We start from the raw sequence: 18,655 nt of genomic DNA, 5'->3' as shown, positions 1-18,655 counted from the left end.
ATAGACAGCTTAAGGGCATTTTACCTACTCCATTTAAAAAAGCCTCTCTCCTCTGACACTTCACTTGAAGGCAGATCTGCAAACCTGTTCCCATTAGGACAGCCCTTGTGTTCAACTTCTCTAAAGGAAACAGATACAAAGGATAAACCCAGGCTGGGGTTAGGGTAAGGAATCTGGAGAATGCTTTTCTGTGGGCTTAATCTCTCAGCTCTCAGGTTTTTTTTTTTCTTTTTGTGCCATGACCAAACATTAACCCCCTTGGCTTCCTGCCCAGGATACATCTCATAGAAAATAAAGTCCCTTTGGTGCTTTTTCTGCACTCAGCAAGTCAAAACCCCCTCCTACACGCAATGACATTTGCTACATACAGCTAAGACTAAAGGTAAAAATCTCTGAGCTGTCTGAATTAAACCCCAATGTTTGCACTGCCAAAGTTTCTGCCTCAGAGAATTCATGTGGCACTTGCTCAGGTCCAATGCCACGTGCCACCAACAGCCCACCACCACATCATTTCTGCTCCCTCTCTCTCCCTGTGACAAACTTTCAAAGCCAGTTTCTAGTTGATCTTGATTGGTTTATTTTAGTTTTACACTTTGTCCCTCACATACAGTTAAGAGTTTTGTACTGTTAGATTTCTACAAAAATATCAATTTTTCAAAAGCAAAAAAGAAGGAAAGATATATTTTAATATATAAAAGGAAAAAAGCTAAATCTGACATTTCATTATATTCTTAAAAACATTCCAGTCTATTTACAGATGTGTAAAAAACAAAAATCTCCAGGTCTCTTGGTCAAGCGAGAGCGTGCGCCTTGCAGGGGTTTCCTTGGTTCTCCTGTTTCCAGAATCTTCTCATTAGGTGTCATATTCTATGATTATTGCCTCAAATGACAGCATATGTAATTTTAAAAATGTTTAGGAGCTTAAGGGAAGAGCAAAGAGTCAGCATTTAAATTCATAGCAAAATATTGTGCTGCAGACATGAGACAGTGAAACGAGCAACCCAAGAATATTTCAAACGTGCTTTGTTAGCTGGTAGAACCCATCAAACATCCTTCTCGGAACCGTGCCCAATGCCACCTTTTACAGCCACACTGGGGGCTGTCCTTAGTTCATTTACTAATAACATTTAGGGATAAAAAGGGTTTGCTGTCATGTTAACATTTTTACTGCAGTACATATTTTTCACTGCCCAGTGCCAAACAGTAAATTCATATCCAGAAACTGTACGTTACCAGATAATGAACAGAACATCCTAAAAAGTACAGCATTTCTTTTAGATCATGTGGGATCGGTTATCATGTTACAGCCTTCTCTGTCCCACAGAGAGCACACAGTTCTGTGTGCTAATTAAAACTGCTTGTCTGGAACCATAAAAAAGTGCAGAAACAAGGGTTAGTGATTAGGAATTTAAAAGTAATCACAGCACAAGTCTCGTTGCTGTTTCTCACATAAGAGGAATGAAATCTATTGGCAAAACAAACAGCCACAAGTTAAAAAAATAAGCAACTTCAGCCTATTGGAAATGCTCAGAACCAGATTCCCAGGTAAATTAATTTATGTCTGATGTAGTGCTAGTAAAATAATTTACTATAATTCTACTAGTTTAAAATAAGGTTAAAATCCTTAATAATATTGAGCAATGTTTGTCTTGCTCAATTATAAGCAATTATAAACTTAATTATAATGCTTAATTATTATTTTATAATTATGTTAAAATTTAGCATAATTATAAATTAATAAGCAACGTTTGTCTGGGTACAAGGCGCTGGGATTGTAAATCCCCTTTCCTAAGGCAGTAAGTGACGACTGTAAGACTCTGCAGGACTCTCATAACAACCTAAATTCTCTTTTCCAAATCACTAATACGAGACTTGTACGAAATATTATAATAGTAAATATGCAAAAGGCAAAAGAGAGTTGGATGTAACTACTTTAAAATGCATTGTTTAGTGTAGAAATGCATTTTATGGAAATGGTTTGCTCTGGCTCACCCTTGGAAAATGTATAGTTTATCCCCAGTCTGTATCCTCCCTGCAGTATCCTGTATCTGTAACCTCATTGGCTAGAGAATGTTACCGCGCCCCTTTGAACCTCTGTGATAAGAATGCTAAGGCAGAAGGCTCTGCCCCTCTTGCCCCTCTACCCCTGGAGGCGTCCGGACGCTCCTCTCTCCTCTCCCCCCCTTCCCCCTCCCCCCTCCCCTTTCCCTCTCCCTCAGTGAATAAACCCTCACCTCATCAGCACCCCACCAGCGTCTGAAGTCTCCTTGCCTGCTAGCACAGGAACACCACGACCCCAAGAGACCCCGGGAGTCTCCGGGGGGCACTCCCCGGGGACCCCCCATAAATTTAAACAACAACAGTTTAGAATGGCCAAGTGAGAAATTTTTGCTAAGTAGTCTCTGGAGTACCTTTACACAAACTGAGCTTGAAGGGCTTCTCTCCTCTGTGGCATGATATAAATAATAAAAAGCCGAGGCACACCCAAGGTCCGTGTATTCCCTGACGGATCTAACCCAGACACGGACGCAGAGGGTGCAGCGCACTGAGCAGGGCCTGTGGTTGTACAAGCACCGCTCCCTCACTGCGGAACAACATCGCTCGCAACACCCGCACAACCCCAGGTGCTGGAAGGATGAAATTCCTCCATTACTGCGTCACCAAACGTGGGAATTTGGAGGACACAGGGCAATCCCAGCTGCTGCTGCTGGAACAGTTAAAACATGGAATTACATTCCTAAATATAAAACAAAATGCATCATGGAAATTCTGTATAATTTTCAATTTTCCCGGCAAAACTTTTTACCTTTTCGGAGCAGTTAAGGAGCCCCCCAAGCGCACCGTAACTTATATTTACAAACTTGATAGGAAAAGATTGTGTATACACTCATTAACAAATCGTCTCTCTGAGGCTGAAAACTTCATTTGTCAAGAAAACTATGAAAACAGAAATTGTGTACAAAAATATAAATATCTTTACAGCCTGCAGGCCCCTCACAGTTCAACAGTTAAACTGTGAAGAGCGTTCTACAGGTTATTGAGTAAGCAGTGGCAGAGAAGAATAAAAAATACATCTTGTGATTCAATACTGCCCTATTTCCCTGGTAATGAGCATTTTTGTTGACTTTTTTGCTATACACAGCTTGTGCAAATGCAGTGAGAAACCTCTGAGTACCTTTCCTGAATTTATAAGGAAATGAAAGGCTTGGAAAGCTATACACATATGTTCATATTTACATTCACATGTACACCTCGCTCACTTATGCCAGGCTACAAGACTCCTGAAAGCACTCTGAGTTTTCACAAAGCAATACTTGGTATTAACATTCCCAGCCACCACACACATCTTGGAGAATGACAGAAGGAAAGAAAATAGGACCTGGGAAAACACTTGAGCTACTTCAGCAACGTATTTAAAGACGTAGCAATGGGGTGCCCACATTTTCTTTCAGCTTTCTGCAATTTTTCCTTACAGATGTCCTAAGCATCAAGGGGGAAGTCTTTGTGTGGGGGCAGGAGGTGAGAGTGAGGACAGTATTATTAAAGTTAACATACTGTCCTCCTTTTAATTACGTTGGGAAATATATTTTTCTTCCCCAAGCAGTGAGAGTTATAAATGTTGATTCAAAATTTCTGTGCACGAGCTCTTAGAAAGTCTCTGTTAGAGACCTATCTAGCACCAATGAAAAAGCCTTTTCACTTCAGCCCTCTGCAGTCTCAGATTTCCCTTCTGCTGCTCTAGGTATCAACTTCGAGTGACTACAACCTGATTTCTGCATATTTATCATATTCTGCAAATATTAAAACAAGCAAATGTGAACAATGCCATTTCTGCATAGATAATTTGCCTGGTACAAAAACAAATAATCTGTGTTTTTTTCCCCAACAAGACAGCTGCCTTCCTACTAGGAAGAGAAAAAAAAAATCTCTTTCAACAGCCTCAGTTTCTCAGTCCCTTGACAAACTATTTCTGTGAAGAACCCAATTTTGGAAGGAAACCATGTGCCCAGCAATGGTTATAGATCATGTTTGTTGTCTTGAGAAGGGGAGGGAGAACACCCAGAATACAACAGTGAGGTAAAAATACATCAACATGCTTAAAGTTTCCTACCACTTATTTGACAGTTTGGGGCCTGCCCCTCAGACGAACACAGTGCTGACACTATACAGAAACAAGTGTTGCAGACAAAGGAGGCTGCTGAACAATGACACTGGCTCACACCGCTCGAGATCTCTGTTCCAGTCCCACAAAAAACATCTGCACTTATTTGCCTGTTGAATTTGAAGGCAAGGTCCCAGTAGTACTCAGCTTCGCAACCACAGGCGCTAACGTGGGCATTACTTTGTTATCCTGTCCTTCTTGAACAGTTGCAGGTAATGAATTTTTTACCCCACTCGGTGCCAGTTTTGCAACTACAGGTGCCAGTAAGGGCATCACTTTATTACTCTGCCCTTCTGAGTCCACGGGCAGACTTGCCACTTTTAAACCAAGGGGTGCCAGCTTGGGCATGGGCCTCCAAGACGTGTCGGCATTACTGGCTTCTGGATTAGTCTTCATCTGCAAAACTGGTGGAGTCACATTAGCACCATCTGACAAGGTGGTTACTGTTTTGCCATTCCCACCACTGGTTGCAGACAGATTGGAAAGTGGATTCTTCATTTCAGTACCTATCACTATCTTTAAAACATCTCCCTCAGATGAAGGCTCCCCAGAGTTCTTGTCCCCATCACTAAGGTCATCATCTTCCAGGTGCAGCAGGAGGGGGCTTAAAGAGCCACCACCTTCTGGAACTTCAGAAAGGTCCTTAAAACTGCCTCCCAAATGGCCAAACTGGAAGGAAGACGCAGCGGAGAGATCACTGGCTGCTCCCCGACAAGCCTCTGGATCTTTGTGAGAGAAATCCGAGCTGAGGGCACTGGGCAGCTCTGACATGGCTGAGGCATCATCGTTCAGCTGCTGGTTGAGGAAGGCGATTTCATTGAGCAGCGAAGTGAGGGTTTCATCGGTGTCATCACTCTCCTCGATGCTGCTCAGGATCTCACTTGTATCCAGGTCTGCTTCCTCCATTGCTGATGCTACTTTCCTCAATTCCATTTCTATCCTGGCATCTTTGATCTGCAGCTTGCGGAATGACAATTCTTTGGATTTTAATCTTTCCCCTCCAGAATCACCATCTTTCCTCCTGGCTTGGCTTCCTACAAACTCCCCGATGCAGAGCTTTTTGCTGAAGGATTCTGGAGGTTCCTTTGTACATGATACGTTCCAGAGCTGTGGAAGGGCATCTTTATTTTCAAAGAAAACTTTCGTTGGACCTGTGGTAATTCTTCCATCTCCGTCACTGTCTCCCAGACATGGTTTGGCTTTTTCTTCTGTAAGCACGTTGTCACTATTCCTACTTTCAAGGGGTGCTACAGCTGAGGATTGCTCAGAAGCTGGAGCACCTGCAGCTGCTGTTGCATTAGAGTTTTTGTTTCGGTTCTGGTTTAGATTCATGCCTGCTTCAGCAGCCAGTGATGTTACATTAACAATCTTTGGCATCATGAATGAATCTTCGCTTTCTGCAAAACCACACAAAGCAGCATCCATCAGGATATGTGTTAACTGCAAGGCAATTCCTAAGTATAATTTGCTCACTTTCAGGTCTTCCTCAAGTAAACTGCAATTTAAACTGCTTACACAGCTCTGGTCAACTGAAGCTTTAACACACCAATAGCTTAACTTTCAACTTGTAGAACAAGAGCAAGCTCCAGTGCAGCCAACTGCGATGCTTAGTTCAGATTGTGATGCACAAGGCAAACAAAATGACAATTTTCCCTCTTACTGATTTTTTAAGCTTTGTTTTTATGATCACATAAAACCAGTATGCAGTACTGGTTTTGTGCACTACAGAGACATTCCAGAGACTAAATGATTACTTATTTTCTGCCTCCAAGCCATTCCCTGTTAATAGCACTCAGATTTTTCCCAGTCCTAATCTGAAGTGAACTTTCCTTTTTCATTATGACCAAACAACTAGAAGGAAGCAGAAAGGGAGTGGCTTGCTTTTAGCACAACAGATGGCAAGCAGAACCCTGCTGACAGGAACCACCCCACACCCAGATCCAATGTACAGCACGAGGTCCTGTAAAGCAGCCCTCCCATGGGCAGCAGAGCTGGCAGGGCATGGGAAGGGGTTGTGCCACAGGAAGAGTCTGGATCTTACAGGCAAAGATTGTCAGCAACCTCACCACCACTCTCAACTGAAGCTTCCCCAGGAGGATGCATTACATTACAGACACATCCTAGTATCCACTTATCCTGACTTTCCTGAGGGCAAGCAGGCTCAGTAAGATGAAGGAAAGTTAAAAAGCTCTAATCCATAATCTCCTAGAGGCCCCTCCAAACTGTTCAAAACATTATTAATAGTGTTTTTCTTTGAATACCCAGACAATAATACCTATCGTTACTTCCCAGTGAGAAAACAATTTACCTTCAGTTTCTCAGGGATAACGTTCCCTGCATGCAAGCACAAAGATCCATGAAACACAAAGAGCTTACCTGAATGGGGTGCTGTAGCTGATACCCCCGTTGAGGGCACTGGATTTCCAGCAACAGTTGACAGTGTAATAGGAATGGTAGAGTTCGTAAGGATTCCTTTTACTTGGACAGGAACTGTTGATCCTGGCAGTTGAATCATCACAGAAGTAATACCTTATCCAAGAGAAGCAAAACGGGAGATGAAGTGGGAACAAAAACCTTCCAGATACTCAGATACAGTACTTTCAGATACTTCAGATACTCCTGGAAAACAGGAGCCATGCACTTCAAGGCAAGACTTCCCATTAGTAGTAACATTTAAAGTAGTAAAACCAGAAATGCAGACTGGTTATGTGATTAGGAATTCTTCCCTATGTTTCCCTAATTTCTGAATAGCAACATTTTAACACATTTTACTTCACCTGTTGATAAATTGACAGTTTGAGTTAATGAAATCTAATCTCTCTTAGCAGTCAAGCTCTACTTCGGTCAAGTTGTAAAAAAAACCTGAAGAATTTAAACAAAATTTAATAACTTCATAAACTGCTCTGCACATCTATGAACAGCATTACACAGATAAACATTATGCCATGTGATCCTACCTGGCTGTGTTGTCATGGTAGTACCAACCCCTCGAGGCTTTAACTCAGCCTGCAACAGCGTGGAAGGAACTGCTGCCACCTGCCCTGGGACCAGGGGGCTCTTCAGTGTGAGCACCTGCCCCTGGGGAGTCATCACTACGCTTGCAGCCGTGAGTGTGAGAGAGGCTGAGGAGTCCTCTGCAAGGAAAGGATGTAAAACACTCATTTACTCTGGCACAGCACACTGTGAGCAGCATTACGTACAGCTCTGGAAGGAGTCATTCTTTTGTTCCTTCCTACATTTATGATGTGAACATCTCCACAAATGTTGAACACTTCTCTAAAAGTTCTCAGCTACAAAAAACTCTCCAGTGTCTGACAACTCTTTAATTTAATTTAAGAGCAAACTTCCACCATGTTGAGAGCTAGCATTTTGAGAAGGGAGATTTTAAAGAGTCTATTCTAGCAACCCCAGCATTCTGCAGGTTGAATTTCAGGTTCTGAGTCAGCAGAAAAACCTTCAGCTCTTAGAAATTACTACTGGATTGCAGTGGAACTCCCTGATATCAAAGGATAACTTAGTAAGAATTTACTTCCCATCATCCTGAAACTGAAGTCACGCTCACCTGAAGACCTCACTCCTACTGATCTCATCCTTACTGAAAGCAAGTGGTTTCCACACCTACCATACGGACATTTCCCGGTCCCATGCACAATTCTGTTTCAGGAGTGAGGCTGCCTGCACAAGCCAGCTGGCATTCTGCCCTCCCACAGGGTGCAGCTTCAGCGGCTGTCTCCCCTTGGTGCAGGACATGCACCACTTGCAGCCCACCTGTGGCTCGGGCTCCTCTCCTGGCAAGTATCAGTGGCTTGCCCCTTCTGTTTGTCATCGCTATCGGGGTTGCCTCTCTGGGGGCAGCAGAGGATCCTTCTTTCTGGCTGCTAGCAGTGGAGGGTGCAGCTGATTTCTGCGGCTCAGGTTCTTTCTTCTTTTTTTGTGCTTCTATTGCTTTTTGTTTGGCATAAATATATTCCAGCTTCTTCAGGACAACCTCTTCGGTCTTTCCTACAGAAAAATTATCAGAGAATCAGCCTACCCTCAAACTCTCTTTCCAAGATTAAAATGCTAAAGGCAGAACTAATAATGTGTTAAGCTGACATTATTCAATTACTATAAAACAGATAACCACCATCCCCACGAAGTAGATAGCATATTTAATATCAGAGGGAAGCAATTACCTATTTATTCCAATATTTTTTCCCATTCAGAAACATCCACACATTTTAGAATTTATCTGCCACTTTGATAAGCAGAAATCAGCCTGGGCAAGCACAAGCTCCTGCTGAACAATACTAGTTGAAAATACCCACAGCTATGAAAAAATCCTCCCATGCCTCCTAATGATAAACATACAACTACTGGACAAAATGCTATCTTTACCTGGAATGAAATTTCTTGGACTAATGGGCCCTGTTACTCAAATGACATTTGAATGTAAACTCACATACAGATTTACCATTGCCATGAAAATCCTAACCTTGGACAAACACACAGATTTTATAAGTAATTTGTTTTCTGCATATACACACAGTTCAATATGATCCAAGTTCAAGTATCAGGTATATTAGCTAGTTTTCTGCTTAGCGTTTATGTTCTAACATCATGGTGTATCTTTAATTAAGTCTATATTTAACTAACTGCCCTGTGTGAGGGCTTTTTCCTCATCAAATTTAAGGTCTTCACTAGGAATGCAAAAGATCAGATAACGTTGTTATCTGTTTTGTCATTTGCTTTCATTCTCTGCTGAAAAGGCCTCTCATCCATTTCTAGATTACTAAACTTCACTACAACACTTCTTACTTGTTGTAAATCAAATACCTTATATATGCATGAATGGATTCATGTAAATACAAAAGATATAAGTATCTTTCATTTCTACTTTACAGGTGTTCCCGTGTTTATATTCTCAGACTGCAAGAAGATTAGAAAAATATTTTATTTGTTCATGTTTTGACACTGGTTGAAAACATGCCACCAGCTTTCTTACACTTTCAAATGAGACAGAAAGACACAGTAAGCACAAGATGAAATGTGTGGATGAGCAGCAGCTTACAGTCTACTGCAGTTTTGTTCTGTGTACAGAGCTGCCACCTTCTAGCCCCTAGGAGCACTGGTTCTTGGGAAAACAGCACAAGGAGTCACTCACAAAGCTCTGCAAGGAGTCGGAGGTTTCAGTAGTGACCAGAGACAGCTCTGTGTGACTGTCTTTGATGATGGGATGGGCTGAGCAGAAAAGGCATTTCAGGAGGTGACCAGTGACAGAATGAAGTGACACCATCACCATCATCCCACCCTTCCAAAGGAACCCAGGCCTGCGGCTCCCAGCACAGACAGCGTTCTACACTTCCTTTAGGCGTGAAGGAAAAAAAAAAGCCATTGTTATCAGCATGGTGAGCCTATCACTGAGTCAGAGCTCAGCATGACTTTGTTTGGCATCATGAGGCTGAATTTTATGTGAATCAATGACATCCCTAGATCCACTGATCACTCCACACATTCACACTTCTAGAAAACTTTTCCTTCATTATTACAGCCAGCTTGCATCCAACACCAGTCTCACCTGAAAGCGTGGAGACTTTTCGAATCAGACCATCTCGTTTGCGTGTCAGTAAAGTCTTCTGTCCAATAAACTTATCTGCCTGATCTGTCAGTCCTTGGATTTCTTCCAATGCCTAAAATAGTATCAGGGAACTGATTTATAAACAAGTGACACACAAAATAATAATTTTCCTTCCCAGAAACCTTTACAAAAAGTTTCAACTTTCTGTAATCCCAAGAAAATAGGATTGAGAGAAAGCATATGAAGTACCATGAAAGGTAGCTTTCCCTAAGTACTGGTTGAAAAGTGATAAACATCTTGTTTGTCCTTCCTCCAAAGGTCAGCAACTTTTAAGAAAAATCCTAAACTTTTATCTCTCAGTTTCTAGGTACAGCTGATATAATTATGTATCTATCACTCACATTTAGTTTCCTGACATACACATCTTGACAAATTAAGCTTTCATGTCTGTATAATGCCTAATGGAATGCTGTCTTCTCAAAAATTAAAAAAGTAAGCCTTCAATGGTTTTAAAAATTTTCTTATGTGCACAATCACTGTGAAGAATTAAGACATAACGTTCCATGATTCACAAAGAATACAAGGGGAGGGCCAATCCAAAAATATATGTTCATATCATAAAGACTAAGCTTTTTGGAATACAGATTCTTTCAGGTATTGTCTTTTTTGAGAGAGTCCTGCAGAGATGACAGAAGGCCTCTCTACACTGGGACTCACTTGAAGAGCTCGTACTAGCGTAATTACTCTATCCAGATTAAATTCTCCACACTTAAGCTCCAAAATACCTACCTGCTTGAGAATGTAGCATTTGGAGACCTTGGGAAGGTTCAGCAGCCCCAAAACTCTCTTCAGCTTGTCGAAGAGACCTCTCATTTCATTACGTCGTCGACGTTCATTTGCCGTGTGTGTCTGGCGGTAATGAGCGAAGGCTTCTGCCTGGGACTTCAGCTTTCTTTTCCAGGTCTGATGCTTCTGCGAGGAGTAACCGGATTGACCAGTTTAAGTAAAGAAAGCAATGGAATGGCAGACAATGTTCAAATGCATGCAAGATTTACAGCCTTTCTACAGACACCTCAAGATTCCACGTCATGCTATCCTGCTCCTATGTCTTCCTGAAAGTTCAGAATCAGAAGCACACAAGTAAGAAATGAAATGCTGACCAAAGAAGTGACCAACATAATCACATCAACCCTAATGGAAAAGAGCAAGAGTCCCTTCAATTCATAAGCTTTTATTTTTTGCAACACAAGGCTACTTAGATAAACTCACAGCATTACAACAAAATCACGTATGCTTGAGCCAAGTATTTTTTGTTTGTTTGTCGAGAAAGTCTACTAATGAATGAAATAATTACATCAAATACAGGAGACTTGAATCTTTCCCTGGAGTTAAACTAGTTTGATTTCCATTTTCTTTCATAGGTTCATATGAGTTGGTGCCAAAGAGACACTCTAAGTCAGAATGTGAAAGACAGCATTGACATTTATCACCTCAGACATACACCAACAAATAGAATACAGCCAAGAGCCTGTGGTTTTGAATTTGCTTAAGTTTCTAAGAAGACTGCCACACAATACGCAGTATTACTGATCTCCACATATTCAGAAGGTTGTTATGTTATCATTACTTTTCCAGGTTTTGTACAACCATGCTATTTATTTAATGGGGAGGTAATTAATGCAGTTTTTTAGATAATTTTAGGTCTGCTTCAAACCCCAGAGCATCAGCGGAAAGATTCCTCAGATTCAGCAATACTATTTCTGAGCCTGCTGGCCTAGGAGGATTCTGAGGACCTGTCTCCTGAAATCTGGCTCTTGAGAGCTGTTTTGCCCTCACAGGCAAACCTGAGCACAGTACAGCTACAACTGCTCCTGTGTTGGCTGTGGGCTTCCTGTCAAGGGGGGCCGTACAACGTAAATTCACGGGCAGAGAGGAGGACACATGGAAAAGGTGAGGCAGACAGAGCACTCTAGACCCTTTCCCTGTCTCAGGCAAAGGCATACATGCTATTCTGCTCTAACACCTAAGACACACAACAGGTTGCCACCGCACTCAAAGCCCCACCCCACTGCAGCAGAAGCCGTAGAGCCGATGTCAACTGTATCACAGACAGCTGTGGACAGAGAAACTGCCTTCAGAGCCACCCGAAAACACGGCACAAGACTCTGGAGTGACTCAGTGAGTTTTGGTTTGAAAGGATTCTGTGGTATCTTATCTTAACTTATCTAAACACGTATTTCAATTTCTGTTTTCAGAAATCCTTCATCCAGTGCTGTGCCTATATAATTCCACGTACTGTCTTCTTCAACACATGAAAATTCTGCTCATTTATTATTTTAAGTGTGCTGTAAAAATTATTCATGCCAAGAATACAAAACCTAAGCAAATGCAGTCATAAATAAAAGGCAGATCTTCCTCCCACAGCTAAAGCTGAATCTGAAACCCACTGATGCCAGCACCAGCCCTTTTGCCTTAGGGATATCTGGACTGAGCAAATCCCCCCCAGCACATTTGGTTTCTTACACTTAATCACAAGTATCTGCAAGGCAGATAAATCACATTAAGAGCTGCATGTGAGATGGAAGTTTATCTTTAAAATGAAGGTGTGATACTAAAAGGAAAGAGGAGAGCAAACATATACCTTTGACTGTTTTTCTGATAATGTTTCATCCGAAGAATTAGGAGGATGGTATCTGGAAGAAAGGTAAAAAGTTTTTCCCAATGCTACTCAACTCATACACTCTACCCTCATTAACTACATTCCAACAGTCTAGAATTCCTCATTTTTAAGCCTTGAAATTAACTTTCCTTGTGTAACTGCATAAAAGCAGGATACTGTTGAGTTTTCTCAAGAAAGTGAATCTTATCTCCAACACCATCATCCAGGAAATAACTGACCTGTTCTTAAAGCTGTGAAATTATCTGAGTGCAAAAGACAAACTATTTCACTATATACTACAGAGAAAAAAATCAGCTTGTGACTGTTGGCTGCATAAAGTAAGTTTCTTAATTATGCTTTGGTTCTGTTTTAAATAAACACAGGTTTAATATAGATGGCAGAGCAATCCCTCCCCCACCAAGAACCACCAATCAAAATTCTCACATTTATTACTATCCTAATATATAATAACAACAGCTTCCTCATATCTCAAGAGCTTCAACCAAATGAAAAAAAACACATATATGAAAATTATTTTTTACAAAACATGGCAACTGTTTTTCTCTCTCACTGAAACATCTTCAAAATTTAAAGCAAATTCACCATCTAAAGATAAAAGTTGAGCTGTCATCCTTAAAGTGGAGGAAAAAAGGGGGAACTATCTGGTAGATATAATCTCACCAGTTTTTTCAAAGTTAAAAAAGAATCTTCAAACAAAAAGAACTATAGATGCAATGTTCCCCATTCTTTTGTTTGATGCAACTGAGAAACAGCCATCACTATCATTACATTCCTCAAGTAAGCCACGTTTTTATTTTGCCTTTGTCATTATAAATGAAAGGGCAGCAACAGCAACAAAAACAAACCAACCAAAAAAACTAAGCCAAGCTATCCAACCATGGCATACAATATGTCAATAAGAAAATACTTTCTTTGCTGGGGCAATGGTCCCGAAGACAAATCTTTTATTTACAGGGTCAGGGATTAACCTAATGACTGTTCCTGCCCAGATGTCCACCAGCAAGAATTAACAAAGCTTGCAAAATCACTTTGAAAACAAAGACAACCCTGCTAATTTTCAGTTTGCAGGAAGGGAGGCTATTCACTCATTAATTTTACATTACAAGATACATCCCCATAAACAAATGAGAGGGGAAAATGGCTAAGACACCTTGAAACTACTCTTAGTGCTGCCAGCACGATCCTCACAGCCACTGGGAGGCACCAGTGCTGAGGGAGGCAGGACAGAAGCCTTGCTTTCTCTCGGTATCACATCAGACCTGCTGTTCAACGGGCTCACTCGAGGGCAGTAGGACACACAACTGCGTGCAGCGCTCCCCAGGGGTGCTTACTTCTGGTCGCAGGGTTCGACATGAGCAGCTGTGGCCTTCAGACGGGCAATGTTAATCTTCTCTGAAAGCTCCTCCACGGTCTCAATGTCCACCTGCTCGTCATCCTCTCTGTATTCACACGCATCCTGGAACAGGTTTTGTTTGGTTTTTTAAAATGAGTATCTACTCACCAATAGTGCTCAGGCCAAAATAGTTTCACTTCAGTCTCAAATGAGATCACATTATAACATTTAGAACTATCAAGGAATCGACATCTCTGGCTACACTGGCCAATTAACAGTGCTAAGCAGGGGGTTACTTCAGCTGTCACCTCCAGGAACTCCTCCCACTAGCAACTCTGTAAAATGCATTTTGATAAGTGCAGAACCCATCTCTGTCATTTATGCTTTTATTATGGGTGAGAGAAAAGCCATCACAGGGCAGAATTTCCCTGCCTCTATTTTCAAGTAAGATTAAACTGCCTTTACAAGCTACTACTGTAGATTCTTGCTAAATGATTTTTTTTTAACAAAATCTGAAATAGTTATCACCTTAGTAATGGTCTCTCATCCCTAAGACAGCAAAAGTCAGAACATCATACAGTCAGGCTTCTTTGGATAGGAAACTGCTTAGATGATGAAGAGTAAGATTTTGGCTCTTTCCAAAATGCTGCCAAATTATTATTTTAAATATTCATTGTATTCTGAAGAGTACTCTTTCTCCCTGCTTGCCTGACCAAGAAAACTTGCTACTTTGTGAAGAGAGAGAAAAGGGACAACTGCTGCTCTGTAGCAATGACTAGAGTTAAGTACCAATCTTGTGGCATCTCTAAGTCCAGGTGATACCCCCTTCTCCCAAGACACACCTATTCAACCAATTCTTTTGTATTACAGTTTTTAGTGAAGATTTTCATATAATAATCTTTGGTCTGATTATACAACGAAAAACTCTTCCTCCTTAAGCAAGAAAATGTAATTACACTTCCATTCTCTATTCTACTTCACCAGTTCCCTGAACTACCCTGACTAAACAAAAACTATTCAAACAAAGAAACTATTTAAATCACACAACTGCAGAACAGATACTGCCATTATGTTGAAAATACTGAAAATACTGCCGTACAAGAGGTCATGGCAACATTGATCTATTTCTTTATACAAAGAGTATTTTACATTCTTGCCTGCTGTCCTGGGTCACTCATAAACCCACCTTGATGCTGAAAGCCTCCTGATGCTTTCTCTAAGTTTTCCACTTCATACAGTACCATTTTGGTGACCCATATGTTCAAGAGATGCATACTAGCTCTGTTCAGCAGGCAGGACTACCCTGTCTAAACTACATTTGGACATCAGTACATTGCAGGAAACATGGTCAGGCAGGGTAGTTCAAAAAAGATGCTACAATGCAGAGAGTAAGGGCAAAAACACCCCAGGAAATTAGATTACCATAGAAACACTGTTGTCATAAAGTTTTCCAGTGCTGTTAAGTTCTACTGGGATAATCACAGTGTTGATAGCAATTATTCAGGCTAGAGCTGCTCTAGAATTTAAATGTTCTGCATGCTATCATCTTAGAAAAATGGTATTCAAAACCCAATAGGTGGCATGTTTTTCATGAAAGATGGACAAAAAAAAACCAAAACAGAAGTAAAAAACTCCACTGTCCACCAAGAACTTAACATCTTTAAGTTTACCCATTCTGAATGGTGGACATATGAAAAACAGAAGTAATTCATTTTTTCATTCCTACATCTAACAACAAAAGGAAAAATGCTTCTGGTTGGTAAATCTTTCCCCTCTACTCCTGAATTCCTAGCAACAGGAATACTATCACAATCATGAAGATCACCAGAATTAAGTAGTTCTGACATTAAGAACAGCTATTCCTATAGAAGTACTGCCAACCTGCCATAGGCTGAACCTTATCCATATCCCAGCATGATTCTTGGAAGATGCCTGTGGAGGCCCCACCTTTCTAGCATCAGTCAATCCATACTACTTCCAGTCTTTCCAAACTGCTTCCTGAAGTTACGTAAATTCTAAATGTCTTTGAGTAAGGGTAAAATGCCTTATGGAATGAAAACACTAGAGGAGCAATACCACCCTATAACAGAGTTCTGAAGTTGTTATGGAAATGACAGCACTCTTTTCTCTCTGCATTTTGATGCCTGTTTCTAAGCCCTCTCCTCTGATTTTTCTGTCTGCTGCTGGCAGCCTAAACCCCTAATGCTGATACCTACAGAGCAAATTGCCTGGTGGCAGAGGATTCTCAGTAACCGTGCTGAGGAAGGTTAGATGACAGTGGATGTCATTACACATTACCCAAGTAAATGTGTGATTTCTGGAGCTGCCTTTTATGCTACAATGTCTGCAGGTTTCACACATGGTCTGAACTAAGAGATTGTTGGAACTCATATCGTCCAAGAAATGTATCACTTCACGTTTTATTAAACTTACCGTTTTATAATAATTGATAACAGTCCTTATAATTTCAATGTTTGGCTTAGAAAAAGAATGAGTGAAAAGCACTTTTAAACAACACTTACAATACAGTATCTTGTCAGACACAGAACCTGTGTTTACACTAGTAAGCTGAACCATGGGACTCTTACCTGTAGCATTACAATACCAGAACAACCAACCCCAGGCATGGTTTTGGCTTATGCCAAGAAAGACTTGTGAACAACTGGGAGCCCCAGTCTGTGACTTAGCCCAGGCCAAGCAGTCCTTCCCAGCAGAACTCCGTGTGCAACCATCATGCCTTAGAGACCAAGAGTTTAACATTACCTCCCAGACCACTGCACTTGAATTTGTTCACACAGCACGTTCTGATAATCATTAAATCATCTGCTTCTATAGATATTCCCAGAAGGTTTTGTTCAGATCACCAAACCCACAATGATTAACCATCCTAGGCCTCTCTTGATGCGACTCAGAGTAGGAAATGCCAAAGGGCAAAGATCCCATCTCAGGAAGCTTCTTTCTGTGTAGTGAAGGAGACTAGAAAAGTCTCCAAGTCAAGGACACAAAGCCAGCACAAGGTAAGAAGGTAATCTGAAGGGCATTGATGTGCAAAACAAGGAACAACTAACCAATGTGAAAAATTGTGCTAAAAATAAACAGTAATAGCTACTAGAGGTAGGTAGCAATCATCCTGACTCACACTAAAGTTCTCTGAGGTTTTAAATGGCCATCTGCTGAATACCCAAAACCAGTTCATATTCTGAACTAGTAGAAAAAGAGCTGTCTCAAGTATTTTCACTAAATGAAACTATTAGTGGACACACACATACTCTTTGCAACTTGTTTCCACTACTTTAATGAAGCAGATAAATACGCTCTACTAGGCTGTTTACATGATCTGACTTCATCCAGCCTGATAATACCAGTGGAGCCTGTCTTGTAAGCACTACGCTGAGAGAAGAGTACATCCCAGTGAAAAATAACACACTTAAATCCAAAACTGATTTCTCCATTAGCCACTAATGTGCTAACTCAACTTGCTGGCAACAGAGATTAATCAATCCAAATTCCAGACAGGTTTTTACAGTCCCCTGAGATCTCATTCCTCAACTTTACTGCTCTAGAACAAGGCTAGCTTATCATACCTGTGTGAGCTTACAGTAAACACATGCCCTTAGATGGCTTTCCAAACCACGTTAGTCAAAACCTGCACAGTACGTTTATTCCAAACGTATTGCAAACATTTCTTATAACCTCTAACAAATACTCTGTTGCTTCATCATCCTTTTGCAGGATAAAAGCAAATACAGTTTTCAAACATCAGCCTTGCTAACAGAATACTCTGTGATCTAGATACAGTTGTGTTATCTAGACACTAGTGATCTAGATAACTCTAGATCTAGACACTATATGACACTAGTCATCTACACACTCTGTGATCTAGACACTGTATGTTGGTTTATCAAGAAATTCCTAAGACTACCATGTCTGGAAAGTTTATCTGGCATCAGAAACAGATTAACAGTGGTTCTCAAAACTTGATGATAACTCTGCTCAAGTTATTGAAGGATAGAGGATGTATGAAACCGCCACCACCCAAATGAAGACAAGACAGCAACAATTCAGTTTTCAACTTAAAAGAATTTCCAAAACTAAGATTTCTATTTAGTTTTCTCACCTTCATGAAGCTGAGATGCTATCATCTCATCTGAGAACAGCGAGCTGGAATATGAACTGATTAGTCTATTTTTCTGGAAGTTGAAGAGATTCTCTAAAAGCCAGAGTTGTTCCCTTGGCTATCATGGAATAATAGAATATCCTGAGTTAGAAGAGACCCACAAGGATCACCAAAGCCCATCTCTTGGCCCTCACGAGGAAGTTGCACATGGCAATGAGCTCTCCTCCCCTCAGTCTCCTTCAGGCTGAACAGACCAAGTGATCTCAGCTATGAATTATACAGCTTCCCCTCACTCCCTTAAGGCCCTTCGCCATCCTCACAGCCCTCCTTTGGAGCCTCTGTAATAGTTTCATGTCTTTCTTATATTGTGGCACCCAAACCTGCCCCCAGCACTCAAGCTGAGGCTGCCCCAGCTCAGAGCAGAGGGGACAATCCCCTCCCTTGCCTGGCTGTGATGCTGTGCCTGACACACCCCAGGACATGCTTGGCCCTTCCAGCTGCCAGGGCACTGCTGATTTATGTTCAACTTGCCATGGACCAGGACCCCCAGGTCCCTTTCCATGGCACTGCTCTCCAGCCTCTCATCCCCCAGGCTGTTTGTAGACCCAGGGCTGCCCTGTCCCAGGTGTAGAATCCAGCACTTTCCCTTGTTAAACTTCATATGGTTGGTCTCTCTGCAAGGCCTCTCTACCTTTGAGAGTCAACAGCTCTTCCCAGTTTAGGATCTGTGGCAAGCTTATCTAGTATCCCTTCCAGTACTGCCTCCAAGTCATTCATGAAGATGCTGAAGAGCACAGGGCCAAGGA

At 41.4% G+C, this 18,655-nt stretch overlaps 1 protein-coding gene across 8 annotated transcripts in view; it reads right to left on the bottom strand.

Annotated features, from left to right (window-relative positions):
* Nucleotides 1-553: 553 nt before the first annotated feature.
* The window catches only part of MGA (MAX dimerization protein MGA), a 60,418-nt gene continuing 42,316 nt past the window's right edge, over nt 554-18,655 (bottom strand). For 7 of the 8 annotated variants that reach the window (XM_063398568.1, XM_063398571.1, XM_063398575.1 and 4 more), the window contains 8 exons: nt 13,731-13,855; nt 12,361-12,412; nt 10,509-10,691; nt 9,720-9,831; nt 7,931-8,164; nt 7,120-7,296; nt 6,539-6,691; nt 554-5,559 (listed from right to left, as the gene is read on the bottom strand). In XM_063398568.1, the coding sequence (XP_063254638.1) occupies nt 4,265-5,559; nt 6,539-6,691; nt 7,120-7,296; nt 7,931-8,164; nt 9,720-9,831; nt 10,509-10,691; nt 12,361-12,412; nt 13,731-13,855 (2,331 nt within the window). In that variant the 3' untranslated portion in view covers nt 554-4,264. The remainder of the gene's footprint in view (nt 5,560-6,538; nt 6,692-7,119; nt 7,297-7,930; nt 8,165-9,719; nt 9,832-10,508; nt 10,692-12,360; nt 12,413-13,730; nt 13,856-18,655) is intronic. The other variant, XM_063398574.1, reaches the window with a different exon arrangement.

Source organism: Prinia subflava, chromosome 5 (assembly GCF_021018805.1).
Source record: "Prinia subflava isolate CZ2003 ecotype Zambia chromosome 5, Cam_Psub_1.2, whole genome shotgun sequence".
Classification (NCBI taxonomy): domain Eukaryota; kingdom Metazoa; phylum Chordata; class Aves; order Passeriformes; family Cisticolidae; genus Prinia; species Prinia subflava.
This window is presented reverse-complemented; position numbering and strand designations above follow the sequence as displayed.